The sequence below is a fragment of the Solea senegalensis genome, linkage group LG12, assembly GCF_019176455.1.
Source record: "Solea senegalensis isolate Sse05_10M linkage group LG12, IFAPA_SoseM_1, whole genome shotgun sequence".
NCBI classification, from domain to species: domain Eukaryota; kingdom Metazoa; phylum Chordata; class Actinopteri; order Pleuronectiformes; family Soleidae; genus Solea; species Solea senegalensis.
Genome location: NC_058032.1, coordinates 3,916,081 through 3,934,077, shown reverse-complemented (window position 1 = coordinate 3,934,077; position 17,997 = coordinate 3,916,081). Strand labels below are relative to the sequence as shown.

Below are 17,997 nucleotides of genomic sequence, written 5' to 3'. Positions count from 1 at the left end.
ACATCTCCTATTGTATCACTTGTTGGGGGCAGGCTAGTCAAACAACAATCAGGCCCTTAGAATCCCTGTATAAACAGGCACTGAAAATATTTGACAAAAAGACACTTTGATGACACAGGTACCATCACTGTGACATACTACACAGGCACAATCTTCTATCTTTTGAAAATTTTAGATTTTTGTCAAACGTATGCACAGTCTACAAAATCCTAAAAGGCTTGGCTCCCACCTGTCTGCAAAGGTTTGTTTGTTACCGTGGCTCTGTACGGTCCACAAGAACAGCATCTGTACATAGCTGCACTGTACCCTTTCGCTACTCAGCATTTGGACAGGCAGCCTATTCTGTTAAAGCTGTCACACAATGGAACACCATTCCAGATGATATAAAAAACTGTGACCTGCTTGGTGAGTTTAAAGCTAAAATAAAAAAACACCTAAAACTCTCACAACAATGCACCCACTAATTTGCCAGTGGCTATTTTAGTGAGTGTATGTATGTGTGTCTGTGTGTGTGTGGACCTGTGAGGGGCACTTCCTACACTGCTGTATGTTCTTACTTGTTGCGTAATGTTTTAACTGTGCTGTATTTATTTTGTCCTTCTACATGACTACATGATTACCTGCTGAGTGATATTTGATGTTTTACCTGTGTTGTATTTATCTTTAGCTAGGGACTGCAGATGTAAATTAGCCCAAGGCTAACTCTGGTGTAATGCATCAAATGGTGACATTTATGTTTTTAATTGCAAATGGTCCCTTTCAAATAAAATCAAATCAAATCTCAGCAGCTACAACGAGAGTAGTTCCTCTTCTTCTGCGGTTGAATGTACGCAACCGGATGTGCCCTGACTAGTGCCCGCACCAGGAGGCGCTACGGTGGTGAGAGGAGTGGTGAGGATTTCTGATGACGACATCAAATTAAGGAAGTGCCGATCCGCTTCGCAGAGCCCAGGAAAACAATACAACACTATTTTCTCAGCAGTGGCTGAAGTGTTGTTCTGAAACTTTAGGGTTTCATAAACGAGGTAATGACGCAGATACACACACACAAACGCAGCATTAATTGGAGCTTCCGGTCTATGTCGCCTTTAAATCATCCTCACATCCTGGTATCATATATATATATGTATATATATATCTATATATATATAGATAGATATCTATATATATATAGATATATATCTATTCCTGCCTGCCTGCACGGAATAACAGTATTTCCTGAATATTACCATGGCAACTTAGCTTCTATAACCACAGGAAATGAGATAAGGTGAAAAACAATTGACTAATATTAGAAGCAGAAGCTCCTTCTTGTCTGGATTCTCTGTGCCGTCTAATCAGGAATGACACTTTGACGGTGGAAATATAACAAATCAAAAGGCAGATCATGTGATTGTGGGGGGTGAGAAGCATTCAAGCATCAATCAGCAGCTTTTAATTGATTCTCAATTAATCTTTCATTTCAATCTTTTATTCCTGTATTGTGAGAGTGGGCGAGAGTGAGAGCATGCGGGTTCAATTACAATAAAGAAACCCCTTTTAATTACACAATGAGGTGGCTGCTGCTTACTGGAGAGCCAGACAGAGAGCGAGAGAAAGAGAGAGAGGACGAGGGAGAGAGAGATGAGATATGAGTGAGGGAGAGCCATCTGTTTCTTCCGTACTGTGGCCTACCGAGCGCGCTCATAGAGCCAATGTGCCTGGCAGTCACCCAGAACGAGACATAACCCTGCCAGACATACAAACCCAGTTACATTCCATAGTGGCTGTGGCAAGATCTGACCCACATTTGCTCTTCGCACGCCGTACTTGCTTATTTCAATTCTCGGATTGACCTCTCTTTGTTTTTGTTTCCTTTGTTTTGATTTCAGCTGCAACTCAGGGATCAGTTAAAGTACGACTGTTCTGCTAAATCTCTTTTCTTAAGTGATAACGCTGCATTCATGAGACACAGGAAAGAGGAGGGCAAACCACGGATTAATCACTTTATGTCAACGACTGTGTGCTTTGCTGTGTGCTTTGCTTTGAAAAGAAATCATTAGAACTGAAGCACTTTTTGTTTGTGGACAAAACAAGATGTGGGAAACACCATCAACATGTTTTCCACATTTTCAGATTTTTCTATAAATAATAATCAAGAAAATAAACGACAGCTTAATCAAGTATGAAAATAATCGTTAGTTGCAGCTCTGTTTTCCAGTCCAGGTATAAATGCTATTAGAAATGGTACAAAAATAGTACATATTTCTTTTAAATTTACTGAATAATTTGAAGATTATTAACTGAAGGCTGATAGCTTTTTAAGACACGTAATTGTATGGATATGTATATATATATATGTATGTAAGCAATTAGTAATCAGTAAAAATATAGATACATATTGCACTTGTTCTAAAAACTATGGTACCTTCTCGTGGATCTCCTGTGTGGACTGAGCGTCACAGAAGGCCACGGTCGCTACGTCTTTGAGGATAGGCATCTCCACAGTGCAGTCGCGCCCGTCCAGCAGCGCCACCAGGGGGCGCGGGTGCATGGGTCCGTTCATGATGGGTGGCCTGATGCCTACACACACACACAGAAGAAAAGAGAGTGAGTGACACGTTTATTTTGTTGACTTTCTTATTGCTTTGAGGAAGCACCAACTTGGCTGCATTCACTCATTGAGAAATTAGGAAACATGTACATGAACAACCATCCCTTTATTAAACCTGTTTGCTTAGACACACAATCGATATCTTAAACATAACCACACCTGTTAACCCTTAGAGCACAGAGTGTTTAGGCTGCTTTTTTTCTCCATTACTATGTTAAAACGTATGTACAGAGGCTATAAGATATAGAGTGTCTCATATCATTTTTTTTTACTCGAGTTTACTCAAAAACTCAACTCAAAGTACTCAAATTTCATTTCTGAATATCTGTGGTTTCTAAGTTTGCCTGCTCTTCCAAACCAACGTTTGTATCCCTGCAGAATTAAAACTCACGATAATTCTTATTTGTTTTGTTTGAGTGACTCTTGGGAGCTTGAAAAATGGGGCAGTTGTTTTCTTTGTATGCAGAAGCTAGAGATAAAGTGTCGGTTACTCAATTATCCGGTAGTGGTTGCAGTGTTATGTTTCATAACTGAAAACCCTCAAAAACATAACTGCATGGAGGGAGTGAACATTAGTAAACAGCTTTAGAAGGGTGCAGTCATTTATACGAGAGGATGAGATCTGTCAGGATAGAAATTTGAGAAAATGTCAATGACTCAGTAAAAGTGGGCTCCTTTATAATCTTTACATAATGAGACCATAAAGAAGCATTTATGTTAAACTTTATGTCCTCAATGTGGAAAATTGCCTTTGGCTTCAAATGAAAATATGACATAAATTACAAATACAAAGGAAAATGTATAACAGTAAGACTGGAGAGTTTGGAGTTCAATTCAATTGTGTTCAGAAATGTAATCATTTAGCAATTTATTTGCACTTTTGTGGATTGTGGAAGACTGTAAAGCACCTCATCAAGCTAAATCAGTTCCAACCAAGTGATTACTGGCCATGGCGTCACCATAGCAATCTGAATTCCCATTTTGAAGCCTCCAGAATTAGGATTTTGCCAGTGCCATCAATGACACTGGTGTCCACTCTTCTACTTTATCATTCATTTTTTATCTCAAGTGGAACATAATTCATAAAATTGTCAATGTCTTCTCTTGAAGACAACCAGCAACTAGGGATTGAGACATTAACTCCAAAAGAAAGTGTTTACTTACATTATATTTTTATATAGACTTTATTGGTTTGTCTCTAGTTAAGAAAAAACTGCTGGGTTTCTCATTCCAGATCACTGACTGTGGGAACCAAGACACCTGAAAGACTGAGATGTTGTGATTCTGTTTGACATGTAAAAGTTCTGCAGATGAAATATGAATAGAGTTCTGCCTCTTTCTGATTCTGCTCACGCGGAGTCGACTCATCTGTTATTCTTGACTGTTTTCTCACAGTTTTCTCAGAAATATTCCTCTAAAACTTGGGTTTTTTGCAGCTTAAGCCCCGTTGTTCCGACTTCACGGTCTGACATCATGAGAAAGTAGCCAGATTGTTAAACCAGTTATTCAAACTCGGGCTTTCTACTTGTCTGTACAATATTTTGAATTCCACTCAGACTTGTGAACACAGATGTTTGGCAACTGCAACCTCACAGATTAGTTTAAAACATTATGGGCAAGGACACTTTTGCATTGCTCTTCTCCTATAGGAGCTATCATCAAATATTGAAATAGTAATATTTATTCACAAACAAATCTCAGTACAGCAGTTTCTTGTGTTATGCTTTACCAGTTGTTGTTTTTCTGGTATTTAACCTACTTAATACCACTGAACATGTCTTAGTTGGCTTCATGGATGTTAATTAAAGCCACATAACCTATTGTAAATGTAATACATACAGCATTGTAATAAGCATGAGCTTCTTCTGCAATTAACTGATTTGCCCTTGTTTTGTTTGTTGTTAAGTTTGTTGATTGTAGCCTCATTTGCAGCGATATTCAAACCTGACATTTAGCATTTATTTAGGTTTATGTGCTGGAAGGAAGTATGCGACCTCTGGGGATTTTTAGTTGTTGTTGTTGTTATTATTCTGCCTCTGATTGGTGTCCATGAATGAACAGAAACTGTGAAACATGATTTGTGTGTTTCCTGCTTTATCTGAAAATGGGCTCTGACTTTACCAGCACAATGTTGCCGTTGCCTCTGTCTGTCTGTCACTGCAGACATGAGAACAAAAAGAAACACGCTATATTTAGAGACAGAGTCATGTGAAGCTGATAGGCTTATATATCTGAATTCATTTGAATCTCACAGACATTTGTCTATTTTTTAAAGTTATGCGCTGAAGTTTCTTGTTTTTCTTGTAAAAAAACGTCCCACAAGATCCCACAAGTATAACTTTGTGAATATTATGAGTAACAACTTAAGATATATACACAAAATAAGATGTATTAAAACTTCCCTGGGCTAAATGCAGCTGGTTGATCCTCCTCCTCCTCCTCACGTATGAGACACAGTTTCAGAAAGTTAATACTCGTCTAAAACACATTCTGCTCACTCGTCTCGAAACTGTGGTGATTTTCCTTTTCCACAGACTCGGTAGTTTCTTCTGGTTGGTGACTGAGTGAGTCTGTGTGAATGCATGCATGGGGAAGTAATGTACATAGTGAGCACATGGATTTATGCTCCACTCTGCTGCATGCAGTGTTTGGCATTTGGCTTTTGACAAAGTACTTCATATATTAAGCATTGAGCGTGTAGAGAACCGACATGACATGGTTTTACTGTATATGTCATTTAGATTTGAGGAACAGTTTTAAATAGTTTTAGAGGAACTTGAATTTGAGTCTAAATTTAAAAAGTAAATTTTGCTTGATTTTTCAAGCTCGTCTGGAAAGAAGAACTGTATATATGTGGTTATATATATGGGAAATCATAAACACCATGTTCTCAAGGTCCTTTTTTTCTGCCCTGATATTCCTCACAAAACAAAATATCACTGATAGCTCATTTCAGCCCCACTTTGCTTGAAGCAGTTCCTCTATATTTTTTTTTACTGTTAATAATCAAAGAGTGGATTAAGCTACAGTGAAGCAAAGATAGCATCACTCAGTTTCTGCATTGTCTTCTTATCTCTGTCATCAGATTGCACCGTGAAACTCGATCTGATCAAGCAGCAGAGGAAAAACCACTAAGGTGAAACTCAAATCCAGCCCACAATGCCTTATCTGGCCTGGTAAAACATTAACTTACTGTAATAGAATTTGTCCGGAGGCCACTGCACTTAGACATCAATACAAAATCAATGGTGCATAGCTGAGAAATTGGAATTCAACAAGAACAAAAAAGAACAGTGAGGCTCCAACACAGCTGTCATTGTACCTCAGATGTGATCACGCTCGCCTTTAGGTGCTGCACTATACAGGTTTTTTTTTTTATCTCTGCAAGATTTGTGTAAGTTAGAGATGGTGTGAATAATGTCGTGTCAGTGCTGCGGCACAGTGGCAGGGTTTTTTTTTGGAAAGTAGCAGAGATTCCCCAACATTTCCACAGCACACACTTGGTCAGAGTGAGGGAGGAAATAGCTCTCATTCCAGCTCCAAGCATGACCTTGGAAGGACCAGCACACACTGCTGAGTAGTGCTGTACAATAAAACACTCGTCTGTTCTCCCTCTGTCGCTCCCACACACACACACACAGGTTTTGGACAGCTATCCTTTCAAAGACTCTACGTTGACTTCCATTTTTTTCTGGATTGCCTAACCAATGTGTTATTCCTTACCTTAAGTCTAACCAGTTAATGCCTAACCCTAAACTCCATGTGGACTACTGGTCCTAAGAGTGTAGATGCCAGAAAAGGTCACAAATACAATTAACCACCGTATTTTAGTCACTGTCAGTATGAATCCATTCTCTTTTCTCATTCTCAAATTGAACAATTTCAAATGGCTGTTATCGCTCACTCATTAAATTCCTCATTACGTAAAATAATTGCTTTCAGCCAAGCTCTGAAACTCTAAAACTCTTGTCCATCTCGTCCATCTCTACCCTCCCTTTTCTCATAATATACAATACTACAGTGCAGTCACTCTCTTTTCTTTTTTTTACCCCCATAGCCCCAGGGTTGGGTGACTGCTGGGAGCTCTCGCAGTGCAAACAGCTCTTGTCACGGCCATTAGGGACTCGACTTTATTCAGAGTCTCTCTGCAACTACACTGATCTACTACTGTATATTTAAAAAACAAATAAACAACTAGAGTCTTTACTTCACATATCAAGTTTATTTTCCTTTCTCTGTAAATCAGCCTCAAGGCTTTGAATTCTCAAAGTCATTTTAAGTCAAACCTTAAAATGTACATTATTTACAGCAGTAGTTTATAGCTTTTCAAAATAAAAGAATGTCTGTCACAGTGGCACCTTTGCCAAAATGAGTTCACACGGTGCTGATTAAGCTTATCAGCCCCAAAATGACTCTCTTTGTGTTTCTTAATATAGCAGGTTTTTTTTGTTTACATGTTTCTGACGACGTTCCCACACAGATTATTACGTCACAACTGAGGTTGGAAGAAGCAAACAGCAAAAAGTACAGCAGGACAACTTCTTACAGCAGTTTATGAATGAAAACACCAAAGAAAAGGTTCAGAAGTCGATTCTTCTGCTAAAAATAAATTAGTAGGACTTCACTGTCGAATTTTAATCATGATTTTGACTTCTCGTGAATGTGATTATACAATATCAAGTGATCTACTGACTATTGGCGCTTTTTCCATGATACAGTTCTAGCACTACCCAGCACTACATCAACAAAGCAGTTATTTTCTGAATCATTACAATCAGTTGATTAAAAATATTTGTTCACCGAATCGTTCAGTGCTCCCAGACTCTGTCTGACACAGTCACTGGATTAAAATACAGCTGAACGTGATGTGATTCGGCTCACGAGCTGTCCTTGGTCAATGTTGGAGATTAACGCATGTTTTCAGGGATTTTTAAGTCTTTTTGACTGATCTACATTTCGACATTGTTCGGTTTGATTCTTGTGTCAGACGTTGAGCTCATGACGACACTCTCCGACCAATCAGTGGCTAGCAGTCTGTTGACGTCACATTTAAGTATTGGTTAAGCTTGATTTGAACCTCAACTGACCAGGTACTAAAAAAAAGCACTGAGTATCAGATACTATGCCAATAAACATCCCCTAAAAACAAACCGAGTAGAGTTGACTTGAACCGAGTCGAGTAGTGCTAGTGCTGCTGCTGTTTCCTTCTCCATGCAGCTCCAATTACATTTCCTAGATGCAGTCAAGTGATGCTACGTTAAGTGACATATTTACAGCACATGACTTATCAAAGTATACAACAGCAACATCATCACTCTCTTCCTCTCATACATACACCGCAGGGTCCTAAAGACCACATACTGTTTTGGTAATTACTCAGAAATCAACAGGAGGCGAGAGAGGTTCCGCACTGGAGCTTTGAATCAGGCCTCTAAATACAAGCTTACTTTGTTGATGATTGATTTGGATTTATTTAATTGTTGTCATTAGAAGCTTAATTACACAAATGAACACCTCTGACCTCTTGCGGCCCACATGCAGTATCTTCCCTGCCCATGAGGGGTCTGCGGCCCACACTTTGGGAATCACAGTTCGGATGGGATTTGAAGTGCTGCAGCAGCAATGCAGTAGCAATAAATTTTCCTCGATGGGTGATTATTTTTCAATCTAAAACTGACCCTTCTGTATAAAAGCGCCTCTCCCTGGGACACTAACGGACGTGACCTGGTATGGAAATCTGTAATCACACCAAAAATGACTGTGTGTTTCTGTTTGGCTGGTACTTGGAGCCGGAAAAGATGCCTCTGCCAAACAGTGACTGCTGGGACTGCAGTTTGAGAGCCAGTGGGAAATCCCTGCAGCCTGTCTGCATCCAGCTGTCACCGACCAGCTCACAGGAACAGCTGGATTTCCGTCTCAGAAGAGCGAGACAATGTTTTCAGACCGATCAGTCGACAGAGAAATCAGCAATAATCATGTGCTTTCTGTCTGTGTGTGTGTGTGTGTTTTTTTTTTTACTCGGCAAAGAAGACAGATAGTTGCCTGCCAAAATGTGCTGCAAGAAGTCCCGACACCACATCGGTCAGCCAGTCAAATGAATACTTTTAGAATCAATACAATAGCTATGCAGCTGAAGCCTGTGAAGCATTTACTGCTTTTCAGCTTCTAAAATCACATTTTTAAAAAAATAATTATTTGTGGATTGAGAAAACAATTAGCCAATTAATCAAATCCTGCAAAAAAAAAAATACAAAAAATGCATAAACACTCACTCTCATTTTCACAGCCAGAGCACATGGGCCATTCAGATATGAAGTATTAGGATCAAAGCAAAGTGCTCTATTCAAATTGCAGTTCAAACACACCAATCGTTTTCAGTCAGTGCCAAACATACCCACTCAACTAACAGCTGCGCAACCTTTTTTTTTCCTCTGTTTTTTTTGTGTTCTGGAATAAGGTCAGACTTCCTGATTTAAATCTGGTTTCAGTCCCTTCTCGACTGAACTAAAAATGAACCCCGGTGAGATGACACACTGCATTTCCAGCACCAGTGTTTGTATTTTGCACCACGAAGGATGGAGGCGAGAGGAGAGCTTTGCTGTCGGCACCTGTGATCAGTCAGCCGCGTGCAACTCTCAAACCACCGAAGCCTTGGTGGGGCAGATGATTTATAACGTTCCTGGCTGTTGTGGCAGGCAGCAACATGATGTGGTTAAAAAAGCCCCGATATCTGTTTTTTTGCTCCCTCAATGTTGGTTTTCTCGACCTTTCACCTCGTCGCTGCCTCATTTTTTTAGATCTCCATCTCTCATTTCAATCTCACTTCCGAGGGCTTTCTTCTTCTTCTCTCTAAACATTTCCTTTTTTTCTCTCTCTCTCGCTCTCCAGTCTCCTGTCCAATTCTTAAAAAAAATGCCAAGTTTTAGTCTCTACTATCATCACTACAAAAATGTCTTGGCTTAAAAAGCAGCTAAATGTGCAGATACACACAGTTTCTGTGTGTGTCCTTGTATTTATTGTCTCTTAAGGACCTTTTCTGGCATAAACACTGACTTTGTCAGGACCTAATGTAATGAGGCAGAACCTCAATAAAATACATTAGGAACAGGTTTTGGCTACTGGGAACCAAAACCTGTTCCTAATGTAATAAAGCAGTCATTTAAGTTTAAGTTTTGTGCTAGGATTTCAATTACGATTAGCTTAAGGTTAAGGTTAGGCCTTAACTGATTATACAGTAGCTAAAGTTAAGGGTAAAGCTTTGTTAAGGCTGCAGAGTCCTTAAAACAAGGCCTTTCTTTTGGCCTTTCTTTCACATCCGGAGTCAGATAACATAATAGGAGGAATGCATGTATCTGTCTGTCACAACTGGATTTCAAACTCTGGTTTCAAAGCACAACTCCTTACCAGCCGAGCTAATGGGGATGACACATGACATGATTTTCTGTCCCACTGCATTGTGGTCCATAAATAATACATTATAAAACCAAAGCTGCGGGCCGTACGAAATCTTGCCGAGGGCCGAGATTGGACCACGGGCCAGACTTAGGACACGCCTGTCCTAAAAGAATAGCTGTGCAAATGTATGTGTGTGTATTTGTTATCTCTTTAGGACATTTTCTGTGTAAACACTGACCTTGTCAGGGCCAGTAGTCCTGAAGGAGAGGAAAAACCTGGCCCTAATGAGGCAGAACCTCATTTCCAAGGAACTGGTTATGTTCTGGCCTTAGTTTAATAAGGATTGGGTTAGATATCAACTGGTTATGGTTAAGGTTAGGCATGACACTTTGTATAGAGTGTTCACATTTATGGAAGTCAATGCAGTGTCCTGAGAAGATTAGCTGCACAAACCAGAGTGTGTGTGTGTGAGGAAAAGTGAGGAAAGACAAGACACACACACCCTGCCCAACCCACATATACACAAGTGCAGGTGCATACACAGCACATTAATGCATGCAGGTTGGTGTAACTCATATGCAGTGATAAATGATTCATACGAGTGCTTACACATATCACAACTGATCAGACTGTGGGTCTTTTCTTTCTCCGTCACACACCTATACACACACACAATCAACACTCACATACAGACACACACACACCACACACTAATACCATCTACAGACACTGTATCAACAAGCCAATTCAGGTTTGTCCACTTTTTGTCTGTTCCCATTACTAAGTCACACCATTGTGGAATTTAATAATAATTAATAATAATTTCATTATATTTTATCACTGTGTTTCAACTGTGAAATAATAAATAATGTTAATTAGAAGTTAATGCAAAGACCTCATTTTACGACACTTTAAAGGACTTCATGCTTTCATTAGGCATCTTTTCCTGCACAACGCTAACTGCACAGTCAAAAGGTATAAGTTTTATTCATCTGTGACATTTTCTGTGTAATCTGTGGGGGATTTTATTGTGAGAACTGCTGTTAAAACTGCATAATGTTTTACTGAGTCATTCAGTAGCTTATAGGATAATAATTTGTTCCATTCTTGGGTGCTTTACTTTCATAAACGTCAGTGTCAGAAAAAGAAAAAAAATAGAAAAGCCAATTTACCTAAGCTGCTGTTCATTGTGGCTGCTTAGTGGAAACATATATTGGAAATCACCTGTGTCCTGTGCTTTTATTCTGAAATCGGTTATAATATTGGGTATCTATTAAGTATATGATGGACAGAAAATGTATCAACTTTGTCAGATTTTGCTACTAATCATATGCGTATGATGTGTCGTCCTTGTTTCACGATCACTTCTCGTATCATTTTTGTAATTTGAATCTAAGTCTATGGGAAAATTAGCCTGTTCCTTACTTGATTTAAAACACCGGTAAACATTTTCCTGCCGAGTTAATAATCTCAATCTCTAGTTTCACGTCTTCTTCAGTGGAAGACGATGCCCCGTCATCATTTAGAGGAAAACAGACGATAAACCATGGCACATATGAGTGGATTAACAGCTGGTATCAGGTGCCTGGTTTGACAATTCTTACACATGGCACAAAAGCACTACGGTCAAAACACAGTACTCAACTGGATTATTATATTTGATTGTTGGCTCATTATAGTGGATTAACAGTCATTATGCAGAAGGAAAGCACATTTGAATTTCAAGTTGAAGTTGAATTTCAATAGGATGGGAGAAAAATGGGAGTCATTATTGGATTATTAAAGATGAGAGACATTTTTTCCAGTGACCATCGGGGGCTTGTGGACTGGATTCAGTTATGTAATGTGTTTGTTTGTTAGGCATGACTCTGAGAGAAGAGCAGAGGTCTCAAACTCGAGGCCCGTGGGCCATATGTGGCCCCCTAATTGAGTTTATGAGGCTCGTCACTTAATATCATGTCATAATGGAAACATGGCCTGTGACCCGAAGAGAGAGCATTTGCCAGTGAGGTGACAGAATATAGACAGATTATAATCCTCAACAGGTTTGTTCCCAATATTTTTTTTACAATAATAACAATAACACATTCAATCACATTATTATTCAACATTAAGTTATATACATAAGCTTGCTAAGTGTTTTAACTGCAGTTATTTGTGTCTGCCTGATTTTGTTATTTAAACTTATTTAAATATGTTTTTTTTTTTTATTCCAAACAAACACTTTTACTTCTGTAATATACCATTATAGTTTTAGTTTTTGCAAAATAATGATGGGCAAAATTATTGTGTTTTCACTTTAAGGTCATGTTGCCCACCCCCTGCTGGCCTCATCTTGACCAGACAAGATTAGGGATGAGGATGATACGATACTCAGTATCGGTCCGATACTGCTCAAAATCCCTGGATCGGATATCAGACAGATAAACGAATATAAAGTCTGATACAGTCCCAACCCAAATCCCATATATCAGAATTAAAAAATCAGCAACATTTTTAGGTTTTTGAGTCATGTTGTGGACTGTTTGGTTTTTCTCCTTTATGGGAGACAAATATTTGATAAAATAAACTTTATTTATCCCACAAAGGTGAAATTCAGTTAGACGTGCAGGCAGCAAAATTAGACAAAAACAAGCAAGGGATTAAAGAAAGGTAAAACAGAGAAAGAAAAGGACTATAGTCTAATTTTGTACATTGCAGCGTAAATAAGTATTGTGTATACAGACTCAGTAAGAATATAAATACTTGAATGAGCTCTTTGAAATGGCTACACATATGTGTTTGCACCAACTTCATCCGAGTCCAACTGTTATCGGTATGGTGTCGTCTCTAGACTAGATGCACATTGGCCCTCAGGTCATTAGAGTTTGAGGCCCCTGGAGTAGAGACGTCTCCGGGATTAATTAAATACAGGTCACCACAGTAGATCAGTTAATCTCACTTTGATTTACAACAAAAGGTGCAGTGCTGCTTTTTTTTTTTTTTTGCTTTTTTAAAGTGAAGACACCACTGAATGGCACTGACTGCTCCAAACCGCCTGAGTGATATTTCAGCTGCGTGTCTTTCTCCAAACAGACTCGCAGCACAGTGTGTTTTAGCTGAATTACAGCCTGTCCACTAATTGTTGTTTTGGGATGTTTCACTCCTCCTACAAGCCTGTCGTGTGTGTGTGTGTGTGTTTCTTTGTGATGACACTGTCATTTAGCCACCACCTGTCCAGACTTTTGTGCCTCTCAGTTACATTTCCATTTATGAATTGAATATAGCCGGCTAATTTTATAGTGGCTAACCTTCACAGCATATACGCCGAGCCTTCAAATGCTCTTTCACCGCAGCTTCCTTTTTTTAGCACGAGCATTTTCCTCTTTTATGCGTTAAGACATAATAGACTTTGCTTTTTACAATGGGCTGTTACTGCGTACTGTATACAATGGTGAGCACTTACAGCTGTATGGATTTCCATTTAACCCTGCATGGGCACGGACCAGAGAACAGAATTAATTGTCTTTGGAGATAAGCGGGAAAGAAATGTTGGAGTTTTCATGGACACAGAGCTGAATTTAAAAGTCTGTGTACTTAAATATCATCTCAAGTATATATCAAGACTCAGAGGACGTATATGGTGTGGCAGGATCTGGAAAAACTGGTCCATGACTTAGTCTTTAGGCGATTAGCTTGCACTGCTGTTCTCACCGGCCTCCAAAACAAAAAAAAAATCCATTAGACAGCTGCAGCTGATTCAGAACGCTGCTGCTCTTGTTCTCACTAAGACTAAAAAAAAGTGGAACACATGACTCCAGCTCTGAGGTCCTTACAAGAATTGATTTTTAAAATGTTCGTCTGTAAAGCGCCGAACAGTTTAGGCCCAGAATACTTTATTCTGACGTGAACCATCCAGACCACTAAGGTCATCTGGGAACTACTTTTTTGTGTTTTGATGCCCCAAATATCTGGAACAAACTCCCTGAGTCTGCTAAATCAAATTGCTCTTTTCAAATGTAGCCTGAAAACAAGCAAACTTTTTGTCACTGCGTTTAAACGAAAATAAAGTTATTATCACCGCTGCGCCTCTGCCGTAACTGTAACTTTTAATTTCTTTTTCTTTTACTTCTCTATTTAAATGTTTTTATTGTGCTTTATCGTGCCCTTTATACCTTTCATGCAGCTGCTGCATTTCTCTTTCTTTTTTTATTGCTTGTTGTTGTTGAAATGTGCTCTACAAATAATAATTTTTTTTTAATATTTACTTTATGTTTAAGTAGATAGTATCGTAGATGCAACATGTTTCTAAAGCTGATCTGCAGTGTTTTTGTTGCTCTTTTACAGTATTTCTACTCTGTCCTGTCGGTGTGTTTTTGCCTTTTAACTAACTAACTAACTAACTGCATTTCCCAGTGACAGTAGTTATGTTGTGTATGACTGTGAGTTTGGCAACGTGTCACAACCTGATTAGTTTCCTTGATTTTTATCCTGTGACATTAGATGGCAACATAAGCACCTGGTGGGACACGGCCTGCAGCCATTAACGCACATGTCACGTTATTCTTAACCTGTTCAACGGCAAAAGATGCACATGTTAGGAGTTTTTTTTTATCAAGATCAGAAAGTCTGATTTTACAGAAGATACGTGAAGTGACTCGGGTGTGTGTATGTTTGGATTATTTGTGGACATTTTGACTAAATGTGGGGTTTTAGCTGTCATTGGCGTTTGGATTCATGTTATTTTCAAATTTCAATCTTCTTCATCTTTGCAAAAAAAAGGCTTGAGTTTCAGAATTTACCTTTTAAGTTTAATTGCACGAGTAAATCTTTCATGTGACTCCAGCCGTGTTTGTTTGTTTGTCACACTGATTACACAAACTATCACATCATCCTCATTATCGCAGTGACATCTTTTGTGTTTTCGTGTGCCGTTATTAGAACACGTTTTCCTCTTTTGCTCGCTTTGTCATCACAAAACACATGTTTATTTTCCTTCTCTGTCATGTTTCAGGAAACAAAAGATTCATTTTTGGCCAACATCAGCTTCTCCACATTCCTTCTCTCTCTCTCTCTCCCTCCCTCTCTCTCTCTCACACACACACACACAAGTTGAAATTCAGTGACAATGTCAAAGCTTAACACTGCAGAAAATGCCTCTAAAAAAACAAGAAAATATAACCAAAAAGGACTTGTTTGAAGCTAAATTATCTGCCAGTGCAGCAAGAAAATGGCACTTATCAAGTTTTCTTGAAACAAGTCAAATTAAATTAATTAAGTCACGTTCAGCCTTAATAAGTAAATAAGTCCATACACTGAATTCAAGTCAGTTGCACTCGTTCATACTGTATTTGAATTTTTTGCAATATTTCAATGATGCTCATAATTGTAATATCACTAAAGTTTCAGTTTTAATCGACATAATAACACACACTCTGAGTTAGAATACAATCAATTTGCTTGTTTTGTCTCTGTTTCAAAACCACAAGTAATTGTTTGCTTCAACTTTCTATATTAGTATTGTGAACATCCCTCACACTGATCTGCAGTATTTTGCTCTTTATTTTAACATTAAGTAGATCTACTCTACTATGTAATGTGGCCGTGTCTGATGTCTTTTCTACTCGTCATAATTCCTGGTGACAGTAGGTTGTGGGTTTTTCTGAGGCTGGCGACGACGTGTAACAACACGAGCAGTTCCCTTGATTTTTATCCTGTGACATTAGAAGGCGACCTAACCTCCCGGTGGGAAACTGCCTGCAGCGACTGAGCACAGCCACGTTATTCTTAACCTGTTAAACTGCTTGTGTGAGGAGCCTCTGTGGAATCGAAGCACTCGTTAAAACAAAGGAGGAAATGAGCAATAAAAGGAAAAGATCTGACTTGTTTGTTTTTCATGCTACGTTGGAAAGGAGATCAGACATAAATCAGCAGCCACAGCTCAGAGGACAAACATGAATGAACTCATCCACAGCTTCACTGTGTGCCAGAGCTGACTGTACGAGCACACCATTATCACAATTATTGACTGCTCGTGAAAAAGGGGGTGTTAATAACAACAAACTGTGTTGTTATTCCTGTCCTGTGACCTTGGAGTCTCTATAGCTGTTGGGGGGACGTAATAATTTGGGGGTCACAGCCGGCAGCAACTTCAATCTTTTGATGTCATCAAGAGACACAGCCCTGCAGCTTGTTGATGACATCACAGTCTGTGGTTTCATTTTCAGCGTGTCAAAGCTCAGGTTGAGGTGATTTTGAGGATTTTTTTTTTTAGGTGAGCACAGATACGGTAATTCTGACGTAGAGTGGACGGCCATTTAGTCTCACACCCACCTCATCGTTCCTCCTGCCCCTGCTCCTCCACCCCCTACGCCCCTTCTTATTCCACAGCAGCCATACCTTGATCCCATTTTCTACAACAGTCTTGTCCAGCAGACCCTTTCAATGGCTGCATTTGTCACCTGTGTGTGTGTGTGTGTGTGTGTGTGAATCCAGCTCTGTGTGTTCATGCACTGGAATAAATTTAGCCAGTTTCTGTACATGTGTGAGGTATGTGTGCACATGCATGCCTGTATGTGTGTGTATGTGTGTGTGTGTGCCTCAATTAAGGTGTAAAAGCAATGGCACAATGAAAAAGGGAAATATGTGTCATGTCCTTGCTAGCCCTCGAAGGAGAGACAGATCTATTTCTGCTGCCACAAATGGAGGTGTTCAAGCAGCCTTCAATAGCAGAGATTTGCCTCCTTACACACACACATACACACACACACACACACACAGAGAGAGGGAGAGCTGTACAGAAAAGGCTAATCATTCTTGTGGCGAGAGAGAGAGAGGCTGAGTGATCGAAAAGATAATGGTGTGTGAGAATTAAAGAAGAGAAGAAGGAGTAGGAGGAAACAGCAAAGGGAGAGGAAGAGAGGGAAGGGGGGAGGGGAGCAGAAAAAGGCAGAATATTGTACATTGAATTCACAAATATTGGCACACACACATAGACGCACACACACACACACACACACACACACACACAGTTGCCCACTTGAAAGCAAGAGTAATGGTTGTTTACCTAGAGGCATGCCTTTGTTGAGGAGATGTGAGCTTCCCATGGTGTGTTCCCCAGCCCGGCCAGCACACACAACACTAACCTACAGTCTTCACACAGCAGACATGAACAGGAATCCAGTCAGCATATGGCGGCTGTGGCCAGCTACCTCGCTTCCCTTAGTCCTTCTCCCAGCCCCTCAGTGACAAGCATACACATGTGCTCCCCCTCTTTTCTCTCTCTCTCCCTCACCCTCGCTCTCGTTCTCTCTCCCCTCCCTTTCCGTCCCCTTCGCTCGCCGCTCTCTCTATCTGTCTTTACTCCTCCCTCTCTCCTTCCCTCCCCGCTGTCTCTACCTCCCTCCCTTTTCTCACTTTCTATAACAGCAAATCTCTCTTGTCTTTATGTGTCTCTCTGTGTGAAAGAAGAAAGAAAGAAAAAATGTACACATACACTGAATATAAGTTGTGCTACACGTATGGGAGCAAAGGAGTGTGAAAGAGTAAGGTGTGTGTTTGTGTGTATGTGTGCATGTGTGTGTGTGTGTATGTGTGAAGGAACAGGGAGGAGCCAACACCGGCCAAAATTCATCTTTTGTTCGCTGAAAGACAAGAAGGGGGGGCCAAAAAAAAAAGTTATGCAATGACACAGTTGTAGCAAGAGAAGAAAAACTTGTTCTAAAAATGTGTATGTCACAGCAATACATTGTTACACAATTGCAAATGTTTTGCTTTGAACAAATAATAATAATAATCATGGCCAAGGTTTCTATAGAATACACTGTGTCATTTTTGTGTCATATGACTTTGATCCATGCTAAAATATTTGCAGTTATACCGTTTTTAATTCATGAGATCCAGCCTTCTTTTAAAGCCTTTATTTGCAAATGACTTATTTCAATTCCTGATGACCTTTAAAACTCTCAAACAGAAATGAATACAATGCACACATAATCAAACAAATTCACTGTAACTCTGTGGAGAGCTTT

At 39.5% G+C, this 17,997-nt stretch overlaps 1 protein-coding gene across 1 annotated transcript in view; it reads right to left on the bottom strand.

Annotated features, from left to right (window-relative positions):
- Positions 1–17,273, bottom strand: part of LOC122778416 (C-terminal-binding protein 1) — a 29,382-nt gene extending 12,109 nt beyond the window's left edge. The window contains exons 1-2 of the mRNA XM_044040300.1: positions 17,034–17,273; positions 2,408–2,562 (exon numbers count right to left, since the gene is read on the bottom strand). Coding sequence (XP_043896235.1) covers positions 2,408–2,562; positions 17,034–17,073 — 195 coding nt within the window. The 5' untranslated portion in view covers positions 17,074–17,273. The remainder of the gene's footprint in view (positions 1–2,407; positions 2,563–17,033) is intronic.
- Between the last annotated feature and the right edge of the window lie 724 nt (positions 17,274–17,997).